The 27,298-nt window shown below is 43.9% G+C and overlaps 1 protein-coding gene across 1 annotated transcript in view; it reads right to left on the bottom strand.

The window, feature by feature from the left end:
- Positions 1 to 7,009: 7,009 nt before the first annotated feature.
- rassf9 (Ras association domain family member 9) overlaps positions 7,010 to 27,298 on the bottom strand; it is a 41,729-nt gene continuing 21,440 nt past the window's right edge. The window contains exon 3 of the mRNA XM_078417357.1: positions 7,010 to 11,900. Coding sequence (XP_078273483.1) covers positions 10,669 to 11,900 — 1,232 coding nt within the window. The 3' untranslated portion in view covers positions 7,010 to 10,668. The remainder of the gene's footprint in view (positions 11,901 to 27,298) is intronic.

Genomic DNA, 27,298 nt, shown 5'->3' with positions numbered 1-27,298 from the left:
ATGTGAAGGTATTTATTCACAAAATTTATTCACTTCAGACTGAAGAAGGGTCTCGACCCGAAACGTCACCCATTCCTTCTCTCCCGAGATGCTGCCTGACCTGCTGAGTTACTCCAGCATTTTGTGAATAAATACCTTCGATTTGTACCAGCATCTGCAGTTATCTTCTTATAAAATTATGTGAAGTGTGACATTGCATCATCTTGACACCATGATGGAATAATGTTAGTTGATTTTACTTTGGGTCACCACTAAACATATTGATAAAGGACACAAAGTGCTGGAGTAACTCAATGGATCAGGCAGCATCACTGGAAAACATGGAGAGGTATCGTTTCAGGCTGGCAAATTGATAAAGTAACTTTCACTTGTTATAATTTTATATAATTTTATCTGCAATCCCTTGGTTACAATGTCTACTTATAGGTTCTGAGCGGCACGGTGGCGCAGCGGTAGAGTTGCTGCCTTACAGCGAATGCAGCGACGGAGACCCGGGTTCGAGCCCGACTATGGGCGCCGTCTGTACGGAATTTGTACGTTCTCCCCGTGACCTGCGTGGGTTTTCTCGGAGATCTTCGATTTCCTCCCACACTCCAAAGACATATAGGTTTGTAGTTTAATTGGCTTGGTAAATGTAAAAATTGTCCCTCGTGGGTATAGGATAGTGTCAATGTGCGGGGATCACTGGTCGGCGCGGACCCGGTGGGCCGAAAGGGCCTATTTCCACACTGTATCTCTAAACTAAACTAAACTATTTCCAAAGGTTTATAATAGAGATGTTCATCAGTGTGCCTTCCTTTTTTTCAAGCAAAAAAATAAATCAAAGTAGTCAGGAACTTGATAATTATTTCCCTCCACAAAATTCAACGAAATGATGAGCGATTTTTTTACAGAAATGTTGATTGATTCCAGACATTGTTGGGGACCACGTGTTCAGTAGTAAACCAGATGAGATTAAGACCGAACATGCTCTGTGAAATAAGATAATCAACATTTGAAATGTTGAAAGTTATTCTGCATAAAGCGAAGATATTCTCCAGTTTTGGTTTGCCATCAGTTATTAATGTAATATGAAAGTAACTAAACCCTCCTTTTGAATGTTGTTGCTTCTTGTTTTTACATGCAGGACTTCAAAAAAACACCCACATTAAAAAATCACTGAACTATGAAGTCCTCCATTAAATTTCAATGGAGGGCCATAAATCAATCATTTCACAAATCATAAATTTATCACGTGGTTTATCATCATGATTCAACATATTAAATCTTTACCTTGTGCGTTTGAAAGAAACAAATGCCTTCCTAAATGAATATATTGGGCATGAAATCCATTTGCTGCCGTTAAAAAGTAGGGAAAATTTAAAAATGTTAAAGAAATTATCAAATAGGAAACTATTTTTACTCCTACTTGAAAACAAATGTGCACTAAATTTAATGATTGTGGGTTAGAGTTTGCGACTTCAGCAGTCGTAATAACATAGGGTTATGGCAGCCAATTTGCCAATAGCAAGGAGCCATAAACACCAATTAAGTAAGTAACCACAATATTTGCTTTAGTTATAGAGTTGCAGCCCATAATTTTATAACGTAGGAGGCCCTGAGCTGCTGAAATTCAAGAGAATGTGTTTTTTCAGTTGCTACAAAACAAAACCGTAATTTGAAATTTGTTTTCCTGAGAAGTATCACTTTGTGATAACACTTTAAAGTGACACAGTGGCACAGTGATAGAGCCACTGCCTTACAGTGCCAGAGACCTGAGATCAATCCTGACCAAGGGTGCTGTCTGTATGGAGTTTGTACGTTCTCCCTGTGACTGCGAGAGTTTTCTATGGGTGCTCTGGTTTCCTCCCACATTCCAAAGATGTGCAGGTTTGTAGGTTAATTGGCTTACGTAAATTGTAAATTGTCCCTAGTGTGTAGGATAGTGCTAGTTTATGGGTTGATCGCTGGTCGGCATGGACTCGATTGGCCGAAGGGCCTGTTTCCACACTGTATCTCTAGTCTAAAGTCTAAAGGCTGACCTCAATCAGTGTGAGTGTGAACACCCCTGCTTCACTATCGACACAGGTGGAGTTCAGGAGTGCATTCTTTTCCCGCCAGTTCTACTCTCTTTCCACACATGACTGTGTAGCTAAGTACAACTTCAATGCCTCCTAGACATTTGCTGATAGCACCACTGTGGTTGGCCGTATCATAGGTGGTGATGAGTCAGTGTACAGGAGAGAGAGAGAACCCCTGGTTGAATGGTGTTGCAATATCATTCTCATGCTCAACTTCAGAAAGACCAAGGAACTAATCGTTGAGTTCAGAAAAGGGACTTTGGGAGACCATGAGCCAGTTTCCATTGGTGGGTCAGCTGTGGAAATAGTCAGTAGCTTCAAATTTCTCATTGTTAAAATCTTGAACGATCTATCCAGGCCTTGGCGCTTTGATGCGATCATAAAGAAGGCTCTAGTTTCTTAGAAGTTTAAAGAGATGCAGCATGTCACTAACTACTTTAACTAACTTCCACAGATAAACTGTGGCAAGTATCCTGACTGGTTGCATCATGGACAGGTGTTGCAATTCCAATACACATGAACACTTGAGGGGGCAGAGAGTAGTTGGCTCAGCCTGGCACAAGCCTCCCCACCACCACAAGCATCTACATGAGGCGCTGCCTCAAGGAGAGCAGCTTCTCTCATCAAGAAGCCTAATCGTGCCCGCTAATCATTACCACCATCGGGCCAGAGGTTTTTTTAGATTTAGATTTAGAGATACAACGCGGAAACAGGCCCTTCGGCCCACCGAGTCCACGCTGCCCAGCGATCCCCGCATATTAACACTATCCAACACACACTAGGGACAATTTTTACATTTACCCAGTCAATTAACCTACATACCTGTACGTCTTTGGAGTGTGGGAGGAAACCAAAGATCTCGGAGAAAGCCCAGGCAGGTCACGGGGAGAACGTACAAACTCCGTACAGTACAGCACCCGTAGTCAGGATCGAACCTGAGTCTCCGGCGCTGCATTCGCTGTAAGGCAGCAACTCTACCGCTGTGCCACCGCGCCGCACAGGTATAGAATCCTGAAGTCCCACGCCACCAGGTTCAGGAGCAGCTACTTTCCGACTATCATCAGGTCTTGAACTGACCTGCACAACACTAGCCTTAACTCAGCGGCAGAACACTATGGACCTGCTCTTGCGTTACCATGGATGGACTTGTTTCCAATTGTGTCCAGTTGCCTTGTTTTTAGTAAAATCTTATTTTTTGCTCACATGCACAAGTTAAATATAATTTATGACCTTGCGTGTTCTTGCGTGTGCCTGCAATGCTGCTACAAGCAAGATTTTCATTGTACCTGTACCTTACCATGCTTGAGCACATAACAATAAATACTTGTATTGACTTAGTGCTTTCATATTTTTCATAGGTCCTAACGTCTCTCAGATGTATCTGTAGAATGCAGAATCAAAAGGAATTTTTCATAAATATATTCAGCTGCCCATTTTACAATCTAGTTTACATTGAATTATTTTTGTGATAATGCAGCTATCAAAGAAAAATAACAAAAGTACCATTACATTATGTTTGTGAAAATGGTTTCAATTTTATTTAATTGAATGTTTTTTTTGTTCGGCACGAAACATAATTCCTTGAAAAAATTAAATGAAAACTTAACGAGCTGATCACAATGGCATAAAACAACAAAATACAAAAAAAATAAAAATTGCCAATAACTTTTTCCAACAAAAGTCATACATAGTCACAATTAGCTTCTTCGGAGAAAGTGACGGAGTACACAATTAGCTTCTTTAAAGAAATTGATCGAATGCACATAAAAACTGTCAAAGAAATATTTTCTTTACAATTCGTGACCTTTTCAATTCATAGGCCTATTTTTGGCACAGAGTTCATTGGAAGGTGTTTACTGTTCCCTGAACCATGGTGTTTATCTGGGGCATGTCATGGACAAGTTTACAGGGAGGAGGGAGTTGCTATGGTTAGGATTGCATAAAGCTTAGGGCTTCGCACAAGGAATAATTTTAAACTTAAAATTAAAATAATCGAAGTACATTTCAACGTACATCCCTGGGATTATTGTTCAATCCTGTGCCCAAAATGGCGATTCACTCAATATTTTATTTCATTTCTCATTTCAGCTGCAGAATTAATACTAGTCATAAGTGACATATTATCATGATGGAGGTTAATCAATGTATTATAGTTTTGCTCTTTCTAATATGACATGTCTAGCACTTTTAGTTAAAAACATAAAACAGCAGTTCTCCTTCTCAGTAGATATAATGCATACCCACTACTTTTTAAGAATCCTAACAGTGTGAAAGTACATCAGGGATCAGTAGTTTAGACATGTCTGCTGTACTTTTTAATCATTTATTGGATGTGGATAGTGTTGCAAAGGCCAGTATTCATCGTCCATTGACAATTTCCCGTGGGTATAGAAGGACATTCATTCTCCAAGTACAGTTAGGATATAATCACTTTGCTATAGTTCTCAAATAGCATTGTTAGCCATACGGTCAGAAAATTGTTTTCACTTTCATTTGGTAATCGTGGAGAAGTGGAGGGGCTTCGAGAGGCTGCTGCCCCCTCTTTCACTTTCATTTGGTTGGATTTTGATGGCAATCCAGTAGTTTCTCGGTCACCATTACCGATACCAGCCTTTTGCTCCAGATTTACTTAGTAATTGAATTTAAATACCCCACTTGCTATGGTGGGATTCAAACTCATGCTTCCTGTTCAATAGTCAAGTCTCTGGACTCAGTTCATCTCTTGATTACCATCCCTCATAAAACGAAAAAGTATTTGTTGTCCTGTTGTCCGGAGGTGAGCCATTGGTGAAAGAATAGAAAATGTGGATTATCTACGATATTTTCGTCATCGTGGATTGCTGTAGTACTGAAGATATCCTTTTTGTCTCCTTGAATTTTCAAGATACCAGGACGTAATCCAAATGGGAAAGTATTGTTGTGTAATTTGTTTTAGTGTTTAGAAACAAATGGATGACAAGCAAAGCAGTTGCACCAACAGGAACTTAAGGGATGACCTAAACTGCCTTTACATTTGCTTGAAATATTCCACTTACCATTATTCTGTATTAGATTAAATGTGTTTATAATAATAATAATAATAATATATTTATTTTATATAGCGCCTTAACACATGCACAAAGCGCTTTACAAATACAATTAACATAGAAACAAACAGACAAACAGACAAACTATCCTGACGGAAAAGCGGCGAATACTCAACGCCAGCGTCCTCTCACGTCAGGGTCCGGCAGTAGACATTAAAGAACACAAGACACACAGATACAATTTTTTACACAAAACAGCCATCACAGTGATTGCTCTAGGCATACCCTCACTGTGATGGAAGGCAAAGTCTTATCTCCTCCTCGTTCTTCTCCCGTGGTGCCACGAGGCGATCAAGGCTCCCAACCCCTTGAAGCCCCCACCGGGCGATGGAAAGTCCCAGGGTCGAGCCGAGCAGGCCGATGAAAGTCCTGAGCCCCCACCGGGCGATGGAAAATGCCGCGGCCGAGCCACGCAGGGCGATGAGAGTCCTGAGCCCCCACCGGGCGATGTAAAGTGCCGCGGCCAGGCCACGCAGGGCGATGAAGGGCCTGCGGGCGGGTTGATCGTGCCTCGTGCTTCGGGGCGGTCGAAGCTGCTACGGCTGGAGCTCCCAAAAGCCGTTCGCCAGCCAGGGACCTGCGAACTCCCGATGTTGCGGTCTGCAGGGCCCACGGCCGAAGCCTCCGAGATGGTAAGTCCAGGCCCTGCGACCGGAGTCTTCGAGGTCGATCCCAGCTGGAGGCCGCCGACTCCACGTTGTTAGGCCGTTGCGCGAACGGAGATACGACACGGTAAAGGTCGCATCTCCGTTGAGGAGGAGATTTAAAAAAAGGTTTCCCCCAACCCCCCCACCACCCCCCTACATACACAGAATTAAAAATAAAACAAAACGTACATTTAACATCAACAATGACAAAAAAAACACAAAAAAAAAAAACGGAGAGACTGCCGGTGAGCCGCAGCTGCAGAACACAGCCACGCCCCCGTATGTTCGTATTTTGTTCGTAAATGTTCGTATGTTCGTATTTTGCAATATTATATGCAGCAATGAAAATCCACACCACCATCTAACGATCATTTACTTTAATTCTCTATTTTATATGTCCCTCACTGAAATGGAACGGATTACAGGGACAATAGACAATAGGTGCAGGAGTAGGCCATTCAGCCCTTCGAGCCAGCACCGCCATTCAATGCGATCATGGCTGATCACTCTCAATCAGTACCCCGTTCCTGCCTTCTCCCCAAACCCCCTCACTCCGCTATCCTTAAGAGCTCTATCCAGCTCTCTCTTGAAAGCATCCAACGAACTGGCCTCCACTGCCTTCTGAGGCAGAGAATTTCACACCTTCACCACTCTCTGACTGAAAAAGTTCTTCCTCATCTCCGTTCTAAATGGCCTACCCCTTATTCTTAAACTGTGGCCCCTTGTTCTGGACTCCCCCAACATTGGGAACATGTTTCCTGCCTCTAATGTGTCCAATCCCCTAATTATCTTATATGTTTCAATAAGATCCCCCCTCATCCAGAGGTTTTTAAGGAAAATGTTATCTGACCGCTGACAAATGAAATCTGCTTTGATTTCATTTCTAACATAATCCGTGCAAGGTTGACAACGAAAGGTGAGCTTTAGTGCAGTAATGCCGTCTTGGACAGTTCAACCTGTTCAAGTTCAAGCACAGACCCAACCTTACAGTGCATGCAGTGTGCCACAAACTGTGAAAGATTAAGCTGACATGATTGATTCAGGTTGATTAGATTAGATTCCAAAAAGGAAGGGATGCAGGTGAAACACAAGCAATCCACACATTGATTACAGCCCAGTGGTATGAATATTGATATCTCTAACTTCAAGCAACCCTTGCATCCCCCCTCTTTCCATCCCCCCTCTTTCCATCCCTCCCCCACCCGTCATACCAACTTCAAAGTTGTCTTGTTTAGTCGCATTGTCTGTACTAATTTTCACCTATTACACAGCTAACAATGGCCTGTTTCCTTTATCATTATTATCTTTTTGCATATCTTTCATTTATTTCTTCTCTATTTCTCTACATCACCATCTATACCTTGTTTCTTTTCCCCCTGACCCTCAGTCTGAAGAAGAGTCTCGACCCGAAACGTCACCTTGTAGCGACCATAGAGATTGGTCCTGGGCATCGAACCCTCAGATTGGCCAGCAAGGTCACGTGTGGGTGCGACCGTACGGATTGGTCCAGGGAGTGAGACCGCTGATTGGACAGCTTGGTCACGTGCGGTTTTGGCGCCCGAAAAGAGTCAGTTGGGAGACTTCTTCGAAGTGAACAGTTAGAATTAATGGTTGTCTGTAATCTCGTTAAGTAAACTTTGTGATCGAATATTGCTGCCGCAATAAACTTCTTCAACAAAGAACGAGCCTCCAGACTCGCCATAACCTATTCCTTTTCTCCAGCAATGCTGTCTGACCCGCTGAGTTTCTCCAGCTTTTTGTGTCTATCTTTGATTTCTACTGTTATAAATTGATTAAATTAATGTTGCATATAATTACCAAAGTTAATATCACTTTGGAAATCATTCAACCTTTCTGATGAATTCATATGTGTTAGCTGGTTAGTGGCCTGAAGAACATCAAGAAGTGATTTAATAATTTGGTTAAAGTTAATGCAATTGTTTACTGATTATATAATAGCCACCCAGAATAATTGCAATATTAGTTACAAAGAGAAGTGAGATTGAAATTATATTTAGTATTCCTCACAATCATCCAGCTCGGAGTTAATAGGGGAGGGAATGGAGCCTAAGTCAGGACTCAGGATAATCCTAGTCAGTAGAGATATTAGAGGCAGGCGGTTGATATTTTGCAGTGCACTCAAATTGAGTGATCCTACTGATCCAAAGCAAGTGAACTCGACCAGAATTACAAGTGTTGTAAATTGGTCTTGGTAACTCTGAATACAACGATGGCATCCAGTAGAGTGCGGCATGATGTAAAAGGGAGTCAATAAGGGTCTTGTCTACAGAAGGGTCTCGATCCCGATATGTCACCCATTCCTTCTCTCCAGAGATGCTGCCTGTCCTGCTGAGTTACTCCAGCATTTGGTGTTGATCTTCGGTGTAAAACAGCATCTGCAGTTCCCTCCGAAACAATGTTGCTGCTGTTTGCAGCACTACGAGGATAAAGTATTTTAAAGATAAAAATTGGTGAGGAAGGTAACACCATCACTGCTACATAGGTGAACAAATTCATGCATTTTACTGCAGTTAGGATCCACAATAGGACTGAATGCAATGGATAGGCTTACTATGAGGAGATTTTAAATATTGTTTTAGAATTGTCTCAAGGATTAAATAATAACCTTCACACGAAGAAACATATTTGTCTCCTGATCTCTCTTACACAAGTAATGCTTGACTGATATCTTCAAAGAATACATGGGAAATGTGGCATGTCTATTGCAGAGCAGTATAATTTATTTCTTAATTCAACTCAAAGAAAGCAATCCTAAGTAGGTTCTATTCCCGACACACTTCTCTAAAGCATTTCCTTTCAGTCCCAATGAAGTTTAATGCTTCGATTGGAAAGACAAACTTTGCTCTAATATATCAATACTGCAAATTGGAAAATGATCATTTTCAAATCAGTAATCTTTTATTGACGTGTTATAAATAGTTCTACAGTCTTATTTTGAATATAAATATAGCTTCAAAGAGAAACTTTTCAGCATTATATGCTGATATACATTGATGGTTCTTACTCCAGGAAGTTATATACATGATATTGTGGCCTAGAAACAAGTGCAAGAAAATCAACTAGTTCTCACTTTTTTAAATGCCCATCCTTGTTAATTGTTCATTATAAGTCTTAAGACTTTTGTTATTCATTGTTAGCATATTGCCAACAACACGTATGAATTCTGTAGCTATAAAACTCACTATAGTCCATATGATCAGTCTGAAGAAGGGTCTCCTGAGATGCTGCCTGACCCGCTGAGTTACTCCAGCATTTTGTGTCTACCTTCGATCTGCAGTCATTTTCCTACACGTAGCCCATTTCAGTTCAGAGCACATCATATCAACTTATACTGCTTCAGTGTATACTCGTGAACCTCGTTTCATGCCAGGAGCCCAGTTCAGGGCATGGAAATATGATGTGCATTTAGATGGGGTACAATAACGCTTTTTTTTTGCAATACATCCTTGTAAAGTAACACAGCCTACTTGGTCCGCAGTGTTGACCGTTTACACATTACTTTAAGGTGCTATCATTGCACGATCGCATTTCAGTCTAACACGTGCAATGCACTGGACGGATCCCTAGTGCTTTCACGCTTTTATACATTTAATAAAGTTCCCAGTAAAAAACAAAGTCACTACAGTTTAACGTCTATTTCTTTGGGTGACATTTACTACTCTTGCAACTTAAATATACTTTTATGCTTTTTCAAAAGCAGACTCCTGTTTGTGTAGTGCGCGACTTGGTCGTTTGTCTAATCTGATTGATTGATTGATTGATTGATTGATTGATTGATTGATTGATTGATTGATTGAAAGACACAGCACGGAAACAGGCCTTCCGACCCAGCAAGTCCATGCTGAGCGCCGATCACCTTATTCACACTAGTTATACGTTATCTCACTTTCTCGTCCATGCCCTGCACATTTACAGAAGTCAATTAACCTGCAACCCCGCATTTCTAAGGGATGTGGGAGGAGACCCACGCGGTTACAGGGAGAACGTGCAAACTCCACACAGACAGCACCCGAGGTCAGGATCCAACCCCGGTCTCCGGTGCTGTGAGGCAGCACATGTGTGAGTTTGATACCCAGGCAATAGAGGCTGGGTATTTGGTCCCTTGAGTCATTTAGTTTTAAGACCTTGCAACCCTGACTCTCAGTCTGAAGAACCCGAAACGTTACCTATTCCTTCTCTCCACAGCCTGGCCTGTCTGACCGCGCTGAGTTACTCCAGCATTTTGTGTCTACGGTCGGTGTAAACCACCATCTGCAGTCCCTTCCAACACAATGATGCGGAGGGGGGTAAATGCCACTTAAAGGTAAATGCCTCCAGTTTAAATTCCATCTGGAATATTTTTTAGAGGACCAAAAACCAAGAATCCCCAGACAGACACGCCAGCGACACATCTGTCTGGTCCCTTATAGAAACATAGAAAATAGGTGCAGGAGTAGGCCATTCGGCCCTTCGAGCCTGCACCGCCATTCAATATGATCATGGCTGATCATCCAACTCAGTATCCCGTACCTGCCTTCTGTCCATACCCCCTGATCCCTTTAGCCACAAGGGCCACATCTAACTCCCTCTTAAATATAGCCAATGAACTGGCCTCAACTACCTTCTGTGGCAGAGAATTCCACAGATTCACCACTCCCTGTACAATATCTCCAAGAGGATTGTGTAACTATGTTCGGGTCTCTTGCAGATGGAGAAGGGGGCAGATGACGAGATGATGCTACCGGGGAGACCAAGTCACAGGCTCTCAGTATTTCCCCAACATTCACATTCACACCAAACATCGGACCGAGAAGTCCTCGTTCTGATAAAGGTCGCATCCTCACACAGAAGCAGAGGAGCCCCTCGCTAGCAGTGTCACTCAATGTCACCTGTCAGTGCGGGGGGAGCAGCCTCGGCACAGGGGGGGTCTGAATCTTGGCTGTGGGTGGAACTGATCCCAGTGTCCGAGTCGGTGTCGTTGGTGTCTGAGGGGGAGCAGCTCTTGGGCCAGGGGGCGCTGGGTTTGGTGGCATCCTTGCAGGGTCCACCACTCTCCTCCTGGTCCTCAAGGTGCATGGACTGCAGCTGGTGCAACAAGTCCTCGTACTCGGCCGCCTTCTCGCCCAGAGCCTGCTCCTCGCCCACCACTTTCTCCTGAGCCTCGGCCACGCTTGTGTGCAGATGTAGGGCGATGGCCATCACTGCCTCCAGCTCGCCCTCTATCCTCTGTGTCTCGGCCAGCAGCTGCCCGCTGTCCGGGGAGCTTGCGCCGCCTTGGTCCACCCCGCACAGCCTCGCCACCTCCAGCTGGATCTGGGTGGCCAGTGCCTGGATGGTTTGTTGGCCTTGCTGGATCTGTTGCTGCAGCTGGAAGGTGGCGTCCCTCCTGCTCAGGTACTGGCGCACCTGTGCCCTCTCGCCCTCGCTCTCCCCCCTCTCCAGCAGGTACGTCTCTTGCACGTAGTTCTCCCCTTCCCTCTGGATCCGTTCCAGGTGAGTCGAAGCCTCGTAGCCCTCGATCTCCGCGTCCAGCTCCAGCATCCTCTGCAGCTGCTGGTGGATGGTGTGGTCCTGAGAGACGATCAGATGCACCAAGGTCTCCATCCCTTCCTGGCCCTGCATCACCTTCTTCATCCTGGCCAGTTTGCGGAAGGCTTTGCGGACCATCCTCTTCTGCTTGTCCGCCGGCAGATTGTGGATGTACTGCGCGGGGTTCGGCTCCCCCTGCCCTCCAATGTTCTGGATCACCTTGGCCTCTGCGCTCCTCAGGCCGGCCACGGCCATGGAAGCGCCCACCTTGACCAGGACGAAGTGGACATTGGGCTGCTCCTCCTCCCCCCAGCTCGCCCACAGCCTCAGCAGCTTGGTGGCTGGGGGCAGCAGCCTCTCGAAGCCCCTCCACTTCTCCACGATGCAGTAGCCCTTGGCCGGTGGGTGGAGCAGCTTGGTGGCCCCAGGGTTGGCGAGGTGGTCCTCCAACAAGGCGCTCACCACCTGAGCGCAGCTGGTGCGCCTGGACAGACCGCACACCAGCTTCTCTTCCTGCCAAACCCACACCGCGATCTCGCCTCCCTCCGGGGATCCCATGGCCGCGATGGGAACCAGACCTGGAATGAGCAAGAGAGACGAGGTGTCAGGGAGCTGAAATCCCGAGAAACACACCACACACACACACACACACCAAAGTTTGGCTGCGTTAAGTAAGTTGCAATGATCACATGGCTGTTACAGAAGTCTGCCTAGTCCCCGCGGGCAAACTTTCCTTTTGTCTCAATTCTATACTTCAACTCGAAAATCCATCCTCCAAATGCTGCCTAATTGATGGTACAATTTGACAAATAGATGTCACCCCGTCGGTAATTAAGGATTACAGCAGCTCCCAATTGTTTCCACGGCTCCCTGCCTCTTCATCCAGTGTAAATCTGTCGAACAGGTAAGTGTGAATTAGGCAATGAAAACGTTTGTATAAGAAAATAACTGCAGATGCTGGTACAAATATCATATCATATCATATATATACAGCGCGGAAACAGGCCTTTTCGGCCCACCAAGTCCGCGCCGCCCAGCGATCCCCGCACACTAACACTATTAACACTATCCTACACACACTAAGGACAAATCGAAGGTATTTATTCACAAAATGCTGGAGTAACTCAGCAGGTCAGGCAGCATCTCAGGAGAGAAGGAATGGGAGAGAAAGGAACGTTTTGTGCCTATTTGAGTTTTGAGCAAGAACATATTCCTCCAATCGAAACATTAGGCTGCATGCTACCGTGCAATGGATTACCTGTCCCACACAAGTTTGTCGTATCTCATGCTTGAAGTCCAGTTAGCTGACAACTAGCTGGTCCCGCACTAAATGGGAAAAACGATCCCCCAGTGAGTCAAGCAAAATAAAAAGCAGAGAGGAATGAATGTATATCGCTATCTTCTAAACTTGGATTTGCAAAAATCTGAGAATAATGTTAATAACATTTCACTGCATTTTTAGTCACCTGGTCCTAATGCCCTTAAGCTCCATGTCTAATTTATATTTGAAAATACCGTGCAGCTTTTTAAAGCAAAAGGTGCTTTCCAATTGAAGCAAAGCACAAAGCACTAGATAGAGCTCTTAAGGATAGCGGAGTCAGGGGGTATGGGGAGAAGGCAGGAACGGGGTACTGATTGGGAATGGTCAGCCATGATCACATTGAATGGTGATGCTGGCTCGAAGGGCCAAATGGCCTACTTTGTCTAAAGTGCTGGAGGGACTCAGTGGGTCAGGCAGAATCTGTGGAGGAAATGGATTCTAAACGTGGACAGAGTTCTTACAAACATCTCAACCTCTCAGGTCTGACGTTCCCAGCTACTCTCAAAGGCCATCAACAATACCAGTGCCCATGAAGACTCAGGTTACACTCTTCAATGACTACCGACCGATGGCAATGAAGTGCTTTGAGAGGTTGGTTATGGCACATATCAACTCCTACCCCAGCAAGAACCTGGACCCACTACATTTTGTCCACTGCCACCAGAGGATAATAGGGGGTCAACAATCTCTCTGGCTCTCCACTCTGTACTGGACCACTTGGGCAATACAAATGCACACAACAGGGTGCTGTTCACAGACTACAGCTCAGTGTTCAACACCATCATCCCCTCCACACTTGTTAGCAATCTCATGGAACTGGGTCTCTTAGCATCCTTTTGCAACTGGATCCTCAATTTCCTCATGAATAGAACTCAATCTGTATGAGTTGGCAATAGACAATAGGTGCAGGAGTAGGTCATTCGGCCCTTCGAGCCAGCACCGCCATTCAATGTGATCATGGCTGATCCACAATCAGTACCCCGTTCCTGCCCTCTCCTCATACCCCCTGACTCCGCTATCATTAAGAGCTCTATCTAACGCTCTCTTGAAAGCATCCAGTGAATTGGCCTCCATTGCCTTCTGAGGCAGAGAATTCCACAGATTTACAACTCTGTGAGTTGTACACTTGCTCCTCGATAACCACAGATAAGCACAGATGCATCTCAATGTTGTGTGCTCAGCCCCCTGCTCTACTCACTCGACACCGTTGGCTGTTCCATCTCCATTTTAAATTCACTGACAACACCACCGTTCTTGGATGAATTATGGATGATAGCAGGGAGATCGATCATCTGAAACAGCAACCTTGTTCTCAATGTCAGTAAAACTAAGGACCTGATTATTGGCTTTAGAAGAGGAAGGCTGAGGATCCACAAACCTGTTTTCATCATCGGGTCGATGGTGGAGAGACTCAACAACTTCAGGTTCATTGGCATGCATATATCTGAAGATCTGGACCCAACACTTATGCAGTCATAAATAAAACCCATCGATGGCTCAACTTCCTTGGATTAAGGAGATCTATAGGAGGCGCAGTCTCAAAAGGATAGCCAGCATTATCAAGGACCCACACCACCATGGCCATGCTCTCAATTCACTCGTGCCATTGGGAAGAAGGTACAGGAGTCTAAAAACTATAATGTCCAGGTTCAGGAACAGCTTCTTCCCAACAACCATCAGGCTGTTGAAAACCACAAACTCCAACTAAACTCCAAACTATGAACTGCCATGGTTGCAGCAGGGACTGTGGGCTTTGTTTTGTTTTATGTACTGTATTGGGGGGTTTATTTATTGAACTTCTGTTTTAATGCTTGTTTATTATTTTATCTATTGAGTATGATGTTTACAAATCTGTAGGAAGGAACCACAGATGTTGGTTCAAACCGAAGAGAGACACAAAAAGTTGGAGTAACTCAGCGGGTCAGACACCATCTCTGGAGAAAAGGAATAGGTGGTATTTTGGCTAGAGACCAGCTTCAAAGTCGTCTTGCTGAGTCTCATTGTCTGTACTCATTCTCCCTAGGCCACAGCTAACATAGGCCTGTTTCCTTTATTAGCGTTACTTTTTTTGCATACCTTTCATTTGTTCTATATCTCTCTACATCAGTCTATATCCCTTGTCTCGCTTTCCCCTGAGTCTGAAGAAGGGTTTCGACCCAAAAACATCACCTATTCCTTATCTCCAGAGATGTTGTCTGACCCGCTGTGTTTATAAAGCTGCTGCAAGTTCCTTGTTTCTACACTGAGAGTTTCATTGTTCAATGTCAGCACATGTGACAATAAAACACTCTTGACTATCTTGTGTTCATCCAGCACTTTGTGTTTTGCTCAAGATTCCAGCATCGGCAGTTCCTTGTGTCCCGGTATCATTGAAGGTTTTGTTTCCATCACTCAAAAATGTTTTTACACTGCTAAACTATTTTCAATGACTTTCAAATTTAAGTGTAAATCTTAATTTAAATAGGAGCTGAATCATTTGCATTAATAGAGATAGGTGATGATGGGCAGAGGCCAAAGATCTGCTTCTGTGCTCTCTGATGCTGCTTCTGTGAGTTTTAGATGATATTTAGTAAAACACATCTACTTAAACCATATGACAAGTGTTAACTTTTTCCACCAATTCTAATAAAATGCATGGTTTGCAATATTGTTTGAAATTATTCTTTTTTTTTGCTTTAGCTTCTAATTTTCTCCCTGTTCTGCGGAAACACTGAACAACTGTGGGAATGCAACTCCACAACTTGGGTGGCACGGTGGCGCAGTGGTAGAGTTGCTGCCTTACAGCGCCAGGGACCCGGGTTCGATCCTGACTATGGGTGCTGTCTGTATGGAGTTTGTATGTTCTCACCGTGACTTGCATGGGTTTTCTCCGGGAGCTCCAGTTTCCTCCCACTTTCCAAAAACTTACAGGTTTGTAGGTTAATTGGCTTCGGTATAATTGTAAATCGTCCTTAGTGTGTAGTATAGTGTTAGCGTATGGGAATCGCTGGTCGGGGTGGACTCGATGGGCTGAAGGGCCTCTTTCCACGCTGTATCTCTAAACTAAACTAAACTACACTAAACTTTGGTTTGAGCATTGATATTAAGATTTGACTAGCAACTTATTTCTGAGAGATTCATCAAACCTCAACAACATTCAACTTCTTACGCATCATAACTCTTTAAACAATATTTTACATGGATAGCTTATTTTGTTATATCCTCATAATATTAAAATCCTTGGCATACATAAAAAACACTAATAATAACCAATTATAAATTTTCAGTCAAAATATCCAATTTTGCTTATTTTGACCCTCTCCAAAATTTAAACGCGAATAAGGAGTGCATCAATAACTTTCCATTAACATTGGGTACAAGGTGGCGGATTATACATCTCAATCAAATGCAACTCAAGATATAGGTAGATATAACACGTGTTAGAATATGAGGCAGCGCCATAATGTATTAATAATCATTCATTTATGACATTAGATCTTTAGATCAATTATTTTTATCTGGTTAATCACAATGTAATTCATGACATACATCACTAAATCATCTTTAACAGCATAAGAACATGTTAAAAATATGCAAATATGCCTTCCTAACATGATTACTAACTTTGATTCCTTTTGATGAATGCAATATTTTATACAAAACATATTTTTTTTAATTCCAAGCCATTTATGTTTTCAATTGGAATTTTGCTGAACAGATTTGAGAACACCATCATTTAGATATGTTCACAAAAATGGGACTGTTAATTATGAATGTATTTATTTTGATAAATTGATTCTTTAGGGAAAGGACATTCCAAGTTTTTTCAAACACTGATAACGCACAGCTTTTTTGGGTAGTAAATGTAACTCTGAATTAAATGCATTGCAAACCTTCAAAATAAACTCTCAACAGATTAGATTAGAACAACGGATTCTCAGAAAATTGAAAGTGTAAATTTGTAACTTGAATGGACCGATAAATAAAAATGACGTTTTGTGCAAATGTGCATTTGTAATTAACCTTGGTTTCTGAATGTCCAGACAAGAGAACGGATTATTTCCCATGACCAAATGTCTGCTGAAATAATCCCTTCTTTCACTCCCCTGGTGTTGATCTGTTGTGGCAGTAGGTGAATTGTCGTGGGGTCCAGATCCTTACAAAGGCAGGAACTGATATGCGTCATAGCCAACCTTTCAAAGGACTTCATCACAATGGAGCTGAGTGCCACATGCGGGTCGTCATTGAGGCATGTCACCTTGCTCTGCTTGGACACCAGTCCTTTTAAAGTGTATGGAAAAGATAGAATCTTAGTTGGGAAGTTGAAGATTGGGTTTGTGCAGGTTATATGAATGTGGACAGGTTCACCATCACGGCCATACCATTTCTGAGGGTTAATTGTCATGAAGGATCTTCCAACATCAGCCTTAGTGACTGAAATTACAGGGTTATCAAGGGCTGTGTGGGCCAAAGAAGGAATATCCATGTTCTCCCTTTCCAAGCGAGCATAGAAAGCTTTGAAGATACACACAAAACGTTGGAGTAACTCAGCGGGACAGACAGGCAGCATCTCTGGCTAGAAAGGATGGGTGATGTTTCGGGTCGAGACCCTTCATCAGACTGAGAGTCAGGGGAGAGGGAAACGAGAGATGTGGAAGGGTAAGGTGTGAAAATGAGAGATTAAAGGGGACAAAGCTCAAGGAAACTGTAGAATAGATCATTGTTAGTTCGGAGAAGGTGACCCTAGTGTGTAGGATGGTGAGGTAAACAATGGAAAATTCAATCAGGAGCTCACCCAGGAGTGATGCATTGCTGTCATTTAAGTTATTTCTTGGTTTCCCCTCGTAGGAAGTAATAGCCCCGCCGCAATTGCTGAACATCCTTCTGACTCTCCAGTTTTGACTGAAAGTATCTCTTTGCTCTCTTGACGGACTTATTGAGGTTGCAAGTGGACTTCGTATATAACAGTGTATTGCCTCAGTAGATTGCGGACTTCCTGGTTCCTCCAGAGCTTCTGGTTAGGGAATGCCGCACGGTGGCGCAGCGGTAGAGTTGCTGCCTTACAGCGAATGCAGCGCCGGAGACTCAGGTTCGATCCTGACTACTGGCGCCTTCTGTACGGAGTTTGTACGTTCTCCCCGTGACCTGCGTGGGTTTTCTCCGAGATCTTCGGTTTCCTCCCACACTCCAAAGACGTACAGGTTTGTAGGTTAATTGACTGGGTAAATGTAAAAATTGTCCCTAGTGTGTGTAGGATAGTGTTAATGCGCAGGGATCGCTGGGCGGCGCGGACTCGGTAGGCGCTGTATCTCTAAAAATTAAAAAAATTAAAAAAATACTTGGATAGTCTTGGTAAGAAAACACTTCCCCACACATTTGCTACTGAACACTGTAACACAGTGGTGTATCCACTCAGGTCCATTGCCGGGTCCGCGAATATTGCCGAGTTTACCGATGCTAAGCATCATGAAGGCACACCTCTGCCTCGCCTGACCAGACTCAATCCTCACCACTGGAGCTGCGCTCTTCAGTCATTGCCTATATGCAGGAAGAAGGAGCAGAGCCAAATAGTCCAATTTTCCAAAGTGAGAGAGGGGAATGGAACATTAGTCGTCTTTGATAGTAGACTAGCAGTGCTCAAGAGTGTTTGATCCTCTTGTGCTACAGGAGATGTGCTGTTGGTAGTTTGGAAGTGACTTCTTCAAACTAGCCCTGTTCCTCATCCTTCCAAACTAACCTTTGACTGCTTCTTCGCAGCCAGCGTTGAATCCAGTTAGATAAGTTCACCTTGGATTCCCTGTGATCTGACCATCCAGACTCCAAGACCATCCAAGTGTTCTCTAACCAGAAACCTTGGATGAACCAGGAAGTTCACCGTCCACTGAGTTCTGGGAACTTGTCAAAGGCCTTGCTAAAGTCCATGTAGATAACATCCACTGCCCCATCCTTATCAACCCTCATGGTGACCTCTTCAAAATATTCTATCAGATTTGTGAGGCATGGTTTGCTGTTGTACTTATTGTTTGTTTATGATTACTCTATGCAGTTTACTCTGAACTTCATGTGAACAAGGAATTTCAATGAACCCTGGTGTATATGACAATAACCTAATCTGATCTGATCTAATCTGAAAAGGACTAACAGTGTTCGGACATGTTGAAGGAAATGGGATGTAGATTTTGAAATCTATTCATTTAGATCAAGTTTATAGCACAACAAAGAAGTGATTTAAAGAAAAAACATTGCATTCTTGCTTCTGAGTTTCAAAGGATTTTCTGCCGTTTATGTCAGAAGATATAAGGAAATTCCAGAGGTAACATTTCTATTCCATAGGATTTGAGGTCGTTGGATAGGAAATAAGAAACCATGTTTAAGTTTCACTTGGCATTTATTTAGCCTGTCTGTACTTGGGAGTTTCATTGTGAATCCTAGGTCCAGTACACAGTGAGGGATAACAAAGCCCAAGATGAGATACGTTGCATGGCAATTAATATGATATCCCATTTTCAGCCTGGAGGCTACTGGGATAGACTTCACTCAAGAACCAGGAGCAGCTGTAAGCTGCCTGGTCCTTGCACCCTGCTCCACCATTCATTAAGATCATGACTATTTTTTAAATATATTAGCTCTATTGGGTCAATTTGATTTGGAGAATTGATGTCACAGAGAATATCTACAATACTTTCTAGAACTAGATTGGTAAACATTCTGTTATTTTCAGTAGGCTATTTGGGATGGATAGTGATTTGTGAAACACAACAATATATAAATCAACAGAATTCAATTTGCTGGCTACCCTGATAGCAGTCCACATCCCACTCCATGATGGAGCTCAGCTGCACTTGAGGAATAACACATTGCTACCAATAGCCTTAAAACAATGCACACCAAAGCCTTGTTCATAATAGCCAGGGACTTCGATAAGGCCACCTCAAGAGTGTGTGACCAATATACTATCAACATGTCTCCTGAGCAACCAGCGGCCCAAACACCCTCGACTACTGCCTACCACAAAGATGCTATTGAGGGAGTGCAGCGTAGGTTTACTAGGTTAATTCCCGGAATGGCGGGACTGTCGTATGTTGAAAGACTGGAGCGACTAGGCTTGTATACACTGGAATTTAGAAGGATGAGAGGGGATCTTATCGAAACATATAAGATTATTAAGGGGTTGGACACGTTAGAGGCAGGAAACATATTCCCAATGTTGGGGAAGTCCAGAACCAGGGGCCACAGTTTAAGAATAAGGGGTAGGCCATTTAGAACGGAGATGAGGAAAAACTTTTTCAGTCAGAGAGTTGTGAATCTGTGGAATTCTCTGCCTCAGAAGGCAGTGGAGGCCAATTCTCTGAATGTATTTAAGAGAGAGCTAGATAGAGCTCTTAAGGATAGCGGAGTCAGGGGGTATGGGGAGAAGGCAGGAACGGGGTACTGATTGAGAATGATCAGCCATGATCACATTGAATGGCGGTGCTGGCTGGAAGGGCTGAATGGCCTCCTCCTGCACCTATTGTCTATTGCAAACGCTCCATCTCCCAACCACACCTGGGAAACTCTGATGATCTGGCTGTGCCTCTGCTTGCAGGCAGAAATTGAAGGGGGGAAGATCCAATATATAAAGTTGAACAGTACTGGTCTGAGGAAACAGATGAGATCCTTTGCGATTGCACTGAGTCGGTGGACTGGTCCATATTCAAAGACTCCATGGCTCACCTCTACTGGCACAGACGTCATCAGTAAGTGGATAGAGGAATGCAAACCAAAGAAGACAACAGGAATGTTTTCCGACTGGAAACCCTGGATGCGCTATGAGGTCCACTCCTAGGCCCAGCGTTCAAGTCAAATAAACATGACAGATGCAGGAGACCTGTAGATTCTGGTTTAAACCGAAGATAGACACAAAAAGTTGGAGTAACTCAGCGGGACAGACAACATCTCTGGAGGAAAGGAATAGGTGACTTTTCAGGTCGAGACCCTTCTTCAGACTGAGTCGGGGTTGTAAGTTCTTAATACTAAATTACTCAAGAGATACCGAGCCCTGCTGCCTGGGTATAAAACCTCACACATGAGTGGTGCCACTGATAGAGGTGTTGCCTCACATCACCAGAGACCGGGGTTCAATCCTGACCTCAGACTCCAGCCCGAAGAAGGGTCTAGGCTGAAACATCAACTATTTATTTTCTCCAGAGATGCTGCCTGAGCCGCTGAGTTACTGCAGCTTTTTGTGTCCATCTTAGGTACAAGGGATCTATTTACAACTTTTTGCAAAACCATCAAGGATGCCAAGCGAGAATTCCGGGACAAGCTAGAGTCCCGAAGTAACCACACGGGCACCGGCCAATCGTGGCAAGGCCTGCATGCTGTGGGAGGCTACAAAGTGCAATTGAGCAGTATCACTGCAAGCAATGCTTCCCTTTCCGCCAAGCAGTGAACAGGAGGCTGGTGGAAGGAGGTCGTCCATCTCATCAATCTCAGGTATGAATGTATCCACAGTCACTGTGGTGGGTATAAAAGTGATCTTGCTGAGAGTGAATCCCCAGGTTAACAGCGTGGCCCAGGTGGAGTCGCCAGCCTTATCCTCAGGACCTGCACAGATCAGCTGACAGGTGCATTAACGGACATCTTTAACCTCTCCCTACTCTGTTCTGACCTCCCAACCAGCTTTAAGATGAACACTGTAATCCCACTTCCAAAGAAAAGCAAAATAGCCTGCCTTAATGACTACCGTCCAGTGGCTCTGACATCCATCATCATGAAGTGCTTTGTGAGGCTTGTCATTGCACACATTAACACCAGTCTCCCTTAATCCACTGTAATTTGCCTATTGTCGCAACAGGTCGATGGCAAGTTCATCTCTCTGGCTCGTTATTCACACTATCGGGTTGCATCACAGCCTGGTTTGGGAACAGCTCTGCCCGCAACAACAAGAATTGCAGAGAGTTGATATTATAGCCCAGTCCATCACTCAGACCAGACTCCACACCTTCAATTCCATCTACACTTCACACTGCTGTGGAAAAGCAGCCAAGAAAATCAAGGACCATTTTCACCCCGGCCATTCCCTCTTCTTCCCTCTCCTATCAGGCAGAACATACAAAAGTTTGAAAACGCCTACTATCAGTGTCAGAGTCTACTGTTATCAGAATACTGAACAGTCATGCCATAAGTTAAAGGGCAGTCCTGATCTTCCAAGCTACCTTCATTGTGAATGCTGGACTTGCATTTCTCTGTAACTTACTTTAAAACTATATTTGACACTCTAGTATTTTTCTCTTTGCACTACCTGTTGTACATGTGTATGTCTTGATTGTACTTATGTATAGTATGATCAGGTTTAATTGGATTTTATTTCACAAAATGCTGGAGTAACTCAGCAGGTCAGGCAGCATCTCAGGAGAGAAGGAATGGGTGACGTCTCGGGCCGAGACCCTTTGGATAGTATGCAATAAAAGGTTTTCACTGTAACATCGGTGCACATGACAATAATAAATTAAACACAAACGCAACTAAACGTAACGTTGGTAAGTATTTTTCAGCGAGAGCTTTTGTCTTTGGAACAGATGACCAAAGAATATAGGAAGCAACCTCTTACACGCCTTCAAAAGGAGTTAATAGGAAGAGTATATTTCATGCTGCACAAGTAAAATGGGGAATTGTTTAAAAAAAGACAGATTAGCAGAGTGCCATGGAGAATGTTTGTTGCTTCACAGAGTCAGAAATAATATTTTTTTAGTGATCTTCATAAGTTGACCAGGGGATTTTTTTCTTCTTATTTAGGCCTCTCCAAGAAAAGAGAGGAAAGTTGTAAGCTCCTGTACTGCTTCCGTTTCCACCCATTTTATACATCTCTATCTTTATACACTTCCTCTGAGGAAGTGTTGCAACTATGTTCTGACGTCAATCACAATTTAACTGAAAATTGACAAGGGGACTTACCCATTTGTGTCAAGTTAGGAACAGGGGACGTACAACGAGATCTGGGCGTCCTAGTGCATCAGTCACTGAAAGGAAGCATGCAGGTACAGCAGGCAGTGAAGAAAGCCAATGGAATGTTGGCCATCATAACAAGAGGAGTTGAGTATAGGAGCAAAGAGGTACTTCTGCAGTTGTACAGGGCCCTAGTGAGACCGCACTTGGAGTACTGTGTGCAGTTTTGGTCTCCAAATTTGAGGAAGGATATTCTTGCTATTGAGGGTGTGCAGCGTAGGTTTACTAGGTTAATTCTCGGAATGGCGGGACTATCATATGTTGAAAGACTGGAGCGACTAGGCTTGTATACACTGGAATTTAGAAGGATGAGAGGAGATCTTATCGAAACGTATAAGTTTATTAAGGGGTTGGACACGTTAGAGGCAGGAAACATGTTCCCAATGTTGGGGGTCCAGAACAGGGGGGCACAGTTTAAGAATAAGGGGTAGGCCAATTAGAACTGAGATGAGGAAAAACCTTTTCAGTTAGAGAGTTGTGAATCTGTGGAATTCTCTGCCTCAGAAGGCAGTGGAGGCCAATTCTCTGAATGCATTCAAGAGAGAGCTAGATAGAGCTCTTAAGGATAGCGGAGTCAGGGGGTATGGGGAGAAGGCAGGAACGGGGTACTGATTGAGAATGATCAGCAATGATCACATTGAATGGCGGTGCTGGCTCGAAGGGCCGAATGGCCTCCTCCTGCACCTACAGAAGTTTGGTTGTTTTGATTTTTGATAGAGCGCATGCTCATTTACCAAATGGAGGTGAATTTGTCAGCAGTCTTGTTTATATATCTCCAAAGATAGACACAAAAAGCTGGAATAACTCAGCGGGACAGGCAGCATCTCTGGAGAGAAGGAATGGGTGATGTTTCGGTCTTACATGTCTCCAATCCTGTCTATGATAGCTGTGAGACAAGGTCTTTTTTCTCTCAGGTGGTTGTGATTCCGCGGAACTCTATTCCTAAAAAGGTGAATATTGGTGGAAGTTCAGACAAACAGATTCTTGATAAAATGATGTGGCAAGAGATATCCATATACAGGCAGGAATGAGGAGTTAAGGTTACAGTCAGATCAGTCATCATCTTATTGCAGGGCAGAGTAGGCTTGATGGGCTGAATGTTCCCCAGGTATGAGAGCAGGGAACTTGGAAGGTGAACCAAAGTACCAGGGTCATGGAATCATAGAGTAAAACAGCACAGAAACAGGCCCTTCAGCTCAATGTCCAATGTGGCTACCCAAGCCAGCCCCATTTGACTGCACGTGACCCACATCCCTCCAAAAATATCCTATCCACGTAGCTGTCCACATGTCCATTTAATGTTGTAATTCCTATCCTTTGGCAGTGTGTTGAATACATGCACCACTATCTGTGCTAAAACGTTGTCCCTCAGGTCACTTTTAAATCTTTCCTCTCCCATCTTAAACGAAGCCCTCTAATTTTGGATTCTGCTAACTTTGGAAGATATGGTGGCTCTTCACCATCTCATTGCCCCTCACAATTTTATAAACCTTTAGAAGGTCAGCTTCTATGCGCCAGTGGAAACAAGTCCTGGACTATCCAGTCTCTCTTTATAGCTCAACTTACTTATTGTCCTGGTAACATCTTTTGCACCTTTTCCAGTTTAATTACATCATTCCGAAAGTAGGATGACCGGTAAATCGTGAATGAAAAAAAATGCCCTTAATTAGCATAGTTGTGACAAATTGTGAAATGATTCAGATGTGACACCTGAAGAGCTGAAAAAACTGAGGATAATTAAGGTGGTCAATCAGGAGATCAAGCTAGCTGGAGGATGAGACCAATGATGAAAATGTGACCACAACACCTCTTCGAAGAAACTATTTCATTGTTGGTTTTCAGTAAGTTATAAATAAGTTCATAAGTTGTAGGAATAAAATCAGGCCATTTGGTCCATTCAATCATAGCTAATCTACTCCATTTTCCTGCCTTCTCCCCATAACCAGGATACCTGTACCATTCAAGAATCTATCAATCCCCTCCTTAAAAATATCCATTGACTTGGCCTCCACCGTCTTCTGTGGCAATGAATTCTACAGATTCACCACCCTCTGACTTAAGAATCTCCTCTTCACCTCATTTCTAAAGGTGTGTCCTTTTATTTTGAGACTATGGCCTTTGGTCCTAGACTCTCCCACCAGTGAAAACATCCTCCCCACATCCACTCTATCCAGGCCTTTTGCTATTTGGTAAGTTTCAATAAGTTCGCCCCTCATCCTTCTAAACTCCAGCGGGTACAGGCCCAGTGCCTTGGAACACTCATCATATGTTAACCCACTCATTCCTGGGATCATCCTCGTCAACCTCCTCTGGACCCTCTCCAACATCAGCACATCCTTCCTCAGATATGGGGCCCAAAACTGCTCACAGCACCATACAGCACTAAACAGCACAGAAACCTTAGTCTAATCTGTTCATGCCGACCAAGTAGCCTAACAAAGCAAGTCCCTCTTGTCTGCACCTGGCACAGAGCCTGGAAGCAAAGCATATCATAAACATTTGTCCTTGGTTAGTTGTCACAATGTGCTAAAGGTTCTCCCCCTCCCCACCTCCCACCCCACCCCACTCACCTACCCCCACGATCATACTGCGTCTCTGAACAAGGGCTCAGAAGTGCAAACAATGACCATGTTGTTAAGGGTCTGCCCGCCATGTATAAATATCTCTGGCAACCAGAGGCATTTCAAAACAGTGGAAACACATTAAAATAATTGAAAAAATATTAGAAAGTACTTTTGCTTAACAGCATACTAAACGATTATCTAATTGGAATATAAATATGGAGCGAAATAAGGAAAAATGCTAAGATCTTCCGTTAAGTTTAGCGTTTTAATTGAGGTTGATGACCCCGTTCAAATACACTCGGTGTCTGCCATGCCTTGAAATCAAATTGATACACCAGATACAAAGAATATCCAGCCCCTTGACTAGGAACATTGCACAGACCTTTAGACTTTAGAGATACAGTATGGAAACAAGCCCTTCAGCCCACCCAGTCCACGCTGACCATACACTTGTTCTATCCCACACACTAGGACCAATTTTACAGAAGCCAATTAATCTATAAACCTGCGTATCTTTGGAGTATGGGGGGAAACCAGAGCACCTGGAGAAAACCCACACAGTCACAGTGAGAAAGTACAAACTCCGTACAAGACAGCATCTGTAGTCAGGATCGAACCTGGGTCTCTGGCGCTGCAAGGCAGCAACTCTACCGCTGCGCCACTGTGCCGCCTTGAGCTCTCACAGGTGATTTTAGGGGGTGGAGTGAGGGGTCAGACATGATCTCATCTTATGTCCAGTGCATTCCCTGTGGCCTGGAGCAGAAGTCTGGAGCATGTGAAGTGGTGCACTGCATCTGTCCGCCGGTTCACTACAACATCATTGAGCAGCTTGCATCACGTTCTTGCTCATCAGCTGCTGTGCATTCCACTCCAGAGCTGAAACGTAGCTCCATTCAAGCCGAAGATAGACACAAAATACAGGAGGAAGGCAGCGGGGACAGCCAGCATCTCTGGAGAGAAGGAATGGGTGACGTTTCGGGTCAAGTTCCTTCTTCAGACCAATGGAACCCATGATCCTGTGGCTACAACCAAAGTGTGTGGTCATTTTTGGTCATTCAGCATGATTTCCCATCCATTCTTGACATATTTAGGGCAGCACGGTGGCGCAGCGGTAGAGTTGCTGCCTTACAGCGAATGCAGCGAATGCAGCGCGGGAGACTCAGGTTCGATCCTGACTACGGGCGCTGTACTGTGTGGAGTTTGTACGTTCTCCCCGTGACCTGCATGGGTTTTCTCCCAGATCTTCGGTTTCCTCCCACACTCCAAAGACGTACAGGTTTGTAGGTTAATTGGCTGGGCAAATATAAAAATTGTCCCTGGTGGGTGTAGGATAGTGTTAGTGTGCGGGGATCGCTGGGCGGTGCGGACCCGGTGGGCCGAAGGGCCTGTCTCTGCGCTGTATCTCTAAATCTAAAAAATCTAAATTTAGGCCTCAAGGAATTTTGCAGCCCAGAGGGATGGCATGTGGCACATTGCGCCTGGACTAAAACGCTGCAAGAACTCTGCAGGTAGTTCAACACTCCTGTCCCTGCAGGACTGGAGGAGGCTATAACCCTGATTATGTTGCCTTTTCATATGCACTTTCCACTGTCCACTGACAGTTTTTTTCAATCTAATTCCAGAATAATTGAATTCCAAATCATGACAACTCCTCATCTCCCCATTGAGGTTGGCTCCGACAATGATCTCCATTCTTGATACGAAATATAATGAGAAACTAAACACAAAGTGTCTGCAAAACAGTCCCAACTCAAAAATGCTGCCTCTCTTTCCCTTCCACAGATGCTGCCTGACTTGCTGAGTTCCTCCAGCACTTTGTGTTTTGCTCAATATTTCAGCATCCACAGATTCCTGTGTCTGTCATCACCAGCAACTATCCAATTCAATGCTTCTCAGTTCATTTTGTGCTGAGCTGAACTGAATTATTTCCATTCTCTAGCTGCGAATGTAAAGTCGTGCAAAGATTTTTCTTGTTCTGCCTTTTTCCATGACACCTCTTTATTCTGTAAATGCTCCAATTCTGTTTATCTACTTTTGCTGCTATATTTCTCATCTCTGTCCTCCATTTTACTCTCAGGTGTCATTTCAACCTTATCCTCTCTAGTTACAATCGTGCCTCCCTCTC

This window comes from Rhinoraja longicauda, chromosome 20 (assembly GCF_053455715.1).
Source record: "Rhinoraja longicauda isolate Sanriku21f chromosome 20, sRhiLon1.1, whole genome shotgun sequence".
In the NCBI taxonomy this organism is placed as follows: Eukaryota; Metazoa; Chordata; class Chondrichthyes; order Rajiformes; family Arhynchobatidae; genus Rhinoraja; species Rhinoraja longicauda.
Note: the sequence above shows the minus strand (reverse complement) of the source record. Positions and strands in the feature narration are given on the sequence as shown.